General features: G+C 54.5%; 5 protein-coding genes across 5 annotated transcripts; 3 read left to right on the forward strand and 2 right to left on the reverse strand.

The window, feature by feature from the left end:
• Positions 1 to 16: 16 nt before the first annotated feature.
• Positions 17 to 262, forward strand: EPUS_08248 (uncharacterized protein; the record flags this gene model as incomplete). Its single annotated transcript, XM_007788460.1, has 1 exon — positions 17 to 262. The coding sequence occupies one exon, from the start codon at positions 17 to 19 to the stop codon at positions 260 to 262; it is 246 nt and encodes an 81-aa protein (XP_007786650.1).
• Positions 263 to 764: 502 nt separating this feature from the next.
• On the reverse strand, positions 765 to 1,700 carry EPUS_08249 (uncharacterized protein; the record flags this gene model as incomplete). Its single annotated transcript, XM_007788461.1, has 3 exons — positions 765 to 1,295; positions 1,339 to 1,564; positions 1,693 to 1,700. The coding sequence occupies 3 exons, from the start codon at positions 1,698 to 1,700 to the stop codon at positions 765 to 767; spliced, it is 765 nt and encodes a 254-aa protein (XP_007786651.1).
• A 503-nt stretch (positions 1,701 to 2,203) lies between these two features.
• Positions 2,204 to 3,079, forward strand: EPUS_08250 (uncharacterized protein; the record flags this gene model as incomplete). Its single annotated transcript, XM_007788462.1, has 3 exons — positions 2,204 to 2,258; positions 2,308 to 2,566; positions 2,644 to 3,079. The coding sequence occupies 3 exons, from the start codon at positions 2,204 to 2,206 to the stop codon at positions 3,077 to 3,079; spliced, it is 750 nt and encodes a 249-aa protein (XP_007786652.1).
• A 456-nt stretch (positions 3,080 to 3,535) lies between these two features.
• On the reverse strand, positions 3,536 to 4,673 carry EPUS_08251 (uncharacterized protein; the record flags this gene model as incomplete). Its single annotated transcript, XM_007788463.1, has 2 exons — positions 3,536 to 4,405; positions 4,461 to 4,673. 2 exons carry the CDS (start codon positions 4,671 to 4,673, stop codon positions 3,536 to 3,538), a joined length of 1,083 nt encoding a protein of 360 aa, XP_007786653.1.
• A 1,058-nt stretch (positions 4,674 to 5,731) lies between these two features.
• On the forward strand, positions 5,732 to 6,839 carry EPUS_08252 (uncharacterized protein; the record flags this gene model as incomplete). Its single annotated transcript, XM_007788464.1, has 2 exons — positions 5,732 to 6,615; positions 6,833 to 6,839. 2 exons carry the CDS (start codon positions 5,732 to 5,734, stop codon positions 6,837 to 6,839), a joined length of 891 nt encoding a protein of 296 aa, XP_007786654.1.
• Between the last annotated feature and the right edge of the window lie 177 nt (positions 6,840 to 7,016).

Below are 7,016 nucleotides of genomic sequence, written 5' to 3' on the forward strand. Positions count from 1 at the left end.
GCTCGATTATCCGGTCATGGGACAGGTGCCGACGGTGCATGCCTGGGGCAGGAGTGATCACGTGAGGCAGGGCTCCAAGGAGCTGGCGGATGTGTGTGACGGTGCGGATACCTTGGTCATGGATTTCGAGGGCGGCCATCATCTGCCCCTGACGGATGGCGAGGCGGACGAGCTCTGTGGCTTGATTGTTGACGCGTGGCATGCCGGGGGTGGCAAGGATCAGAAGGGCTTGGTCAATAGATTAGGGGTCAGGGTTGAGTAGATGTCGATGGAATATGCATGTTTTGGTGTTCTCTCTCATGCCAACGTGCTTGTGCATGTACCTGTACCTGTACCTGTACCTGTACCTGTACCTGTACCTGTACCTGTACCTGTACCTGTTGTGAACTGGTCGCTCTCAGGTGCCTGGGCGAGTAACACGTCGGCAGGCTCCTGTGACGTTTGGACGATGCAGCATCTGAACCGGGTTTACTGTGAGGACTCCTTGCCGAAGAGGCGAAACTCTTTGCGCATAGACGACCAGGGGCGGGAGTGGACATCAATTTCGTATTTACTGGGTGGTATAGATATCCTCTTCACTAGATCTTCCTCCTGATAACCCGCTCCGATCCAGTGCAAATCAGATAAGCCGAAAGAGGTCGAGCTTGACGGTCCCCATCTGTGACACCACCTCTCTCTCTCTCTCTCTCTCTTCGCCATATATTCTTCTCCCTCTTCTCCATCAGACCGCCCGAAACCCCTGCCACCGGCCGCACATAGTTCTGCTAGGAGCCATCTCCCCAGATACCCACCACGCCCATGGCGAACCCGAGCCCGCTAACCAACGCCCTCACCGCCTGCACCCTCCTCTCCCTGCTCATCTCCATCTCCACCTTCTCACCATTGACGCTCGCCTCATCCTCATCTCCCACCATGACATACGATCTCGCACCCCGATCGGAAGAAGCGCTCTTCCTCAGCGTCGGAAACCGGTCCAATCCGTTGTAATAATACTCCAGCCCCTGGCCGGCCAGGAAGGCCATCAACGCGGTCCAGAGCAGGTATGGATGCTTACCCCGGGCCGAAGCGAGGCTGTAGCACGTGATGAGCGAGAGGGAGGAGACGGATGCGAAAGTGAGGACGTGGCGGGTGGTGGCGGTCTGGATCTGGGCGAGGGTGCGCGAGGCGGACGAGGCGGTGTCGGGAGGAGCGCGAGAGACGGGAGCGTGATGGCGGAGATGTTGTACGAGATGCCCTGGGGCTGGCACGTCAGTAGGGTGACAAGCGTTGTGGTTGGGAAATCGGGTGGCATGTTTCTTTAGACGCAGTATTAGAATGATGGTTGCTGCTGCTACTTACGGTGAGGAGACCGAGGGATATGGTCCCGACGAACTTGGTGACGCTGATCGGGCACACCATTTTGACGGGTGCGGGAGCGGGAGATGAGGAGATGTCGATGTCAAGATCAATATGCGCTCTCAAGAGCTGGGTGCTAGGAATGTGTTCTTTGCGCACAGGGTGGTGTGATAGGGTAGTAGGTGGTAAGGTAAGTAATGGAAGCTTCACGATGAAAGCAAGGTCGCTCCTAACTAAGTTAGTACTCACTCTACTCCGTACTTAGGCGGCGCTAACAGTCCCCAAATGACTTCACGGGTGCAAGTATAAGTAAGCATGTAGGAGAATACCATCAAGTCTGGCAATCTCATTCCATACCCAGGCATACTACTATGTCAAAGCCAGCTACTAGATTCGTGCATCATACTTCGTACACTCACTTCATACACTTGATGAAATTCCCAAGCCAAACAGTCTATTCGGAGCAACTGTCCTTTCCACCGCCGTCTCTCTCTCGCATGCATCCATGATCCGGATCCGTGCCTCGGCTTGCCCGCCCTGCCTCGATCCGTTGCCGGGAGGAGTTGACACTGCGCTTCGATCCAGTGATAGGATCATGCCCATTTCAGCTCGTTGAAACATCTTTTTGATTATACATGCCACTTCCCTCTCATCGTTGTTCTACTCTTCCCTTGCATCACTTCTCAAGTGTTCCTTTAATTGTTTTCCGAGCACGGTGCATCGCCATTGGATCTCCACTGGAGCTTCGGGAGTACATAGCAGGACCAATCCGTTTCTTGTGGGTGCATCATCCGCAGAGGTTCTGGATCGAATTACCGGGCAAGTCAACCGTCAAGCAACTCCGTGGGCACAACGTCGCTACACCTCCATGGCGATGAAAAGGTCAGACTACCTCAGCGAGGTCTGGAGGGAGGGCATCTTCAGTGAGCCTGACCACTTCGAAGCACCTGGAAAATTTGCTAACCTCTACAGACAACAAGGTCGTCTTCTGCACAGGCGGTAACGGCACCATCTGCAGTGCTCAGGTTCGAGCAATGGTCCATCTCGGAGCCAACGCTTGCATCGTGGGCCGGAATGTTGAGAAGACCGAATCCATGGCCAGATCCCTGATGACTGCTCGGGAAGGCTCCAAAGTACTTGGAATCGGCTCAGTCGATGTCCGAAATCCAGAGAGTCTGAACCAAGCGGTGGAGAGCTGCGTGAAGGAGCTAGGAGGCATAGATTTCTGCATGTAAGAAAACCCATCCCTCAATAATCCACGTCAACATAACACTCAAAAATCCTAACCATTCCTCTCCCTCCCCCCAGCGCCGGCGCAGCAGGCAATTTCCTGTCCCCACTCTCCCATCTCTCCGCCAACGCCTTCAAATCCGTCATCGACATCGACGTGCTCGGCTCCTATAACACCGCCAAAGCCGTGCTGCCCCACCTCGTAAAATCCGCCTCCACCTCCACCTCCGGCGGCCGCCTCATCTTCGTCTCCGCCACCATCCACTACACCGGCGCGCCCCTGCAGACGCACGTCGCGGTCGCCAAGGCGGGCGTCGACGCGCTCTCGGCCAACGTGGCGATCGAGTACGGTCCCCGCGGCCTGACGTCCAACGTCATCGCCCCGGGTCCCATCGCGGCCACGGAGGGCATGGAGCGGCTGAGCCGCGGCGAGGATGCCCAGGCGAGCAGGAAGCGGATCCCGGCCGTGGGGGACGGTCAAGGAGGTGGCCGATGCCACGGTCTGGTTGTTTAGTGATGCAGCCAACTTTGTGAATGGGTCGGTGGTGGTGGTGGACGGGGGGGGGCGTGGAGGACGAGTAGTGTAGGGGCTGGAGGGAGGGGCATGGAGTATCCGGACTTTTTGTTGGGTGGGGCAAGGGTCGAAGGGGTCAAGGGGTTGAAGAAGGAGAAGGCGAAGTTGTGATGAAAGGATGCACAGTGCACTGTGGTTTTGTTAATGTTTTAAGAAACGGTATACGGTATTCGGTCTGCGGGAGTGCTGGTTGTGTTGGAGATGGCTTTTACTCCGTGGATCTGCACATGCGTACATGCATATGATCAAACAAATGCCAAAGCCATCATGGTCATTAGCAAGGTCATATACACAGCAATCCAGGCTCGAGCCAAATGAGAGTTACGAGTACAACGCCAGTGCCCATATAAGCGTCCCCACCGCCGCAACACCAGTAGTCCGTCTGAGCTGTATCCTTTACTTCTGCTCAACCACGACAATATCGACATGCTCATACTGGGGAGGCATCTCTCCACTCTCCATCAACGCATCTTTTTCATCGGCCTCAACTACAGTTTCGCTGATCTGGGAGACATGATCGCGTCTTGAACGACGGTTCAACAAAGATGCCAGAGCTTGGCCAACCAGCATGCCAAGGGCACATGCGAGAAGGCCACCAATGACGCCGAAGATGGCGGGTAGAACGAAGAAGTGGACCGTCTGCTCGACGAAATGGCGGAAGCGGCCATGTCCGTGATGTCCGTGATGCAGACGACGGTGTGGTTTCATGCAATCTTTGGGCTCGGCATTCATGTTTTCGATGTGCTCGGCATTCACGTGGTCTTTGTGCTCAGCATCTGCCTTGGGGTGTTTCCAGCCGGAGCAGGTGTTCTTGATCCAGGTCTTGGCTTGGCCGGCGTGGGCTTTTGCGGACTGAACCATCTTTCGAAGACGGCTGGCTATGATGGCTCGAAGACGGCAGATGGAGGTGGTGCATACATTGGCGCCTGGTGACTCGGCATAGGGGAGACGGGTCACCCTGGCAATGTGCATGTGTCCCCAGGATTGCATCAGGTCGATCTTGACGGTTTCGACATTGACCGAAACACCTTCAAGGTCAAGTACTGTGAGCTGGATGGGTGTGAGAGCAACATCGCTGACTTCGGTCATGGCGGGGAGAACTTCCAGAGCATAGCCGAGGCGGAGAGGTTGAGATTGAGATTGATCAGAGGTGCGGATTTCAGGTGCCTTCAAGGCCACTGGGACGAGGGTTCGAGGAGGGGGATAGACTGGTTGTCCATTGATCTGGAGGAATTGATCATCATCGGTAATGTCGAGTTCGAGGTGCTACAAGAGGAGTCAGTCGAGTTGAGCCCAAACCAGAAACAGTGTCTGATCATACAATCTTGACCGAATCATCACCTTGAATCCACACTGAGCCATCGCCATCAGAACCGGCGAAGGGGCACTGTGGGCAGTCTAGCTCGACGACTTGGTGTTTCATCTCTTGGTCCATCTGAGCAATTCCAGCGTCTCGAGATACTTCTAAGGGAACGAGGAAGGCAGACGTCTGCAGGGCGAGGGCGCCCGCAGCGAGTAAGGACATTGAAAACATCGTGTATTATGTATCGATATGATAGAGAGGGAAATAGTAGTAGTTGCAGGTGGCAATGGGGTTGGGGTTGGTGGTACTTGGGCGTGAAGTTGAAGGGGAGGGTGAGGGTGATGCTGAGGGTGAGGGTGATGTTGCCTGTTGGTTGACGCTGGACGCTGGACGCTGGACGCCGGACGCTAATTGTGGCGGAGCTGGCGTTACAGAATGACGCAAAAAGTTTAGCGTCGGCACACCGGCTCCATGCAGCTGCCAGCTGTCAATATTGGCAATCGGCAGAATAGAAAATCCGACGTGTCCAGCTTCCTTTCTTTTTCTTCTCTCTTCTTTCTTCTTTCTTGCATTCTCTATCCTCTCCCCCTACATCATTTCCATCCAGCATGTGTCACCTGTAGCTTACAAGCTTTTATATGTACGGCCAGCTGGGACGAATAATTCCAAGGGCACGGTGAGCTGGGCCAGCGACATGGGCCTGTCCCAGCTGCACTTTTCATCTATTGCTATTGAAATGAGGCAAAGCACGTAGGCTTCTGCAATGGTTACTACACTGTTCGACAATGTCCCTGCTGGGGCTGGTCTGCCGACTTGGTCTGCCGATTTGGTCAATTCTTCGGTCGAGAAGATCTTCTGTTCCATCGGCCAGTACTCTGTACTACGTAGTATATCAGTTGTGGCGCATTTACCTCGTTGGCATGTTTTCTCCATCTTGCCGCTGCTCCTCCTTTTATCGGAGCAATTACGGAGTAGTGCTTCACCATTCAGGGTCACATAAAGCGTCTGCATGAAATTTGCCGCCAAATCTCTCGAATTCCGTAGGTATATTTCGATGTTTTGCCGTCTTGGGCAGTCATCAGTCCGAACAATGGGATTGTTCAATACTTTTTCCTAATGCGGGCTTGCCGCATCCGGTACTATCTGCTGCTCTCGATCCAACGAGACAATGAACACATATTTCCGTACTTCTTATCCCGGCGCGGTGTTCTGCTTCATCTTATTCCCCAATCTTCAAACACTCGTGTACCCCAGTTCCCTGGACGACGACAATAACACCGTCAGACTTCATGGACGATTCGATGGCTGAACAGGGAGATCTTCCCTTCTGTGACTATACTCCACCACTCTTGTTTTCACAACTGGCCCAAGAGCCACCACCTCAGCAGCAACAGCAGCAGCTTCAGCGAGCGGGTGACCAGGGTCATGAATTGTCTTCGGACACAAATTTTCCGGTTCCTGAGTTTACTCGACCCTCTCTGCCGCAAATGCTTCGACAGCGGCCTTCGAGAGATTTTCTGGATCCCGACATTCATGAGTATGCTCAATCCGCAATCTCCAGGTCCGAGCAGGCGGAACGTCAAAATCCTCCACGACTCCATCAACAGCGTGAGGAACCCCCCCAGCCACCTTCCAAGAAGCCGCGGCTGCGGTCCAAAAGAAGTCTTTCACTGTCTGATGTGCTATCACAGCAGAATAAGCAGCAGTCTGAAGAGATGTCTCCTCAAGGCTTGCTACCCCGGCCCAAGTCCGTCGTAGAATCTCGAACCCGTGGATCCACGTCTCTCAAACTCAAGCAAGCAGTCCAGAGAGTCCGCTCCAAGAAAGAGAGCAAACCGCGTCCGGGACTCCCTCAAACGGCCGCCCAGCTCGAGAACTCATGGGCGAGGATGTACGTTGAAAATGCCGAACTCAAGCGCTTACTTAAGAAGAAGGAATCCGCCATCAAGAAGAAAGAATCCCAAGTCCAGAACAACGAAGCCCTCCTCGAAGAAGCCACTGACACCGTGGCCCACCTCCAACACGAAAACATGCAGCTACATCGCCGCACCGCCCGGACCACTCCGCAGCTCCGAGACCTCGAAGGCGCCCTCAGCGATAACATGTCGCAGTTCTCTCTGATGCAGGAAGAAATCGACGACGAATCCGCGCGCAACACCGACCTCATTCAAAGGTACGCCGCCGCGAGACGCGAAGCGACCGATCTGCGCTGCCTGAATAACACCCTCATCAACAATCTCAGCGAAGAGCGCAAAAAGGTAACCAAGCTGGAAGCGCAACTCGACCGGATGAAACTCGGACTCGACAGCGTCGTGGAAGAACGCCTCCGCTTCGCCGTGCTGGAAGCCGAGAACGAAGCGCTGCGCAACGACCTGACGCTTGGAATGGAGCAAATGATGGATTTGGCCCGGATCCAGCAACAGATGAGTATTGACCTCAATAGCGAGGATGCTGATGCCAAGGATGATTTGCGGAGGGAGGAGGAGGAGAAGCTGGAGTTTAGCGATCCGTATAACGTGCCCAAAGAGATCAAGATGGGATTTCGTAGGGACAGTATCTGGGACAGCTTGCAGG

Source organism: Endocarpon pusillum, assembly GCF_000464535.1.
Source record: "Endocarpon pusillum Z07020 unplaced genomic scaffold C720841, whole genome shotgun sequence".
Lineage (NCBI taxonomy): Eukaryota > Fungi > Ascomycota > Eurotiomycetes > Verrucariales > Verrucariaceae > Endocarpon > Endocarpon pusillum.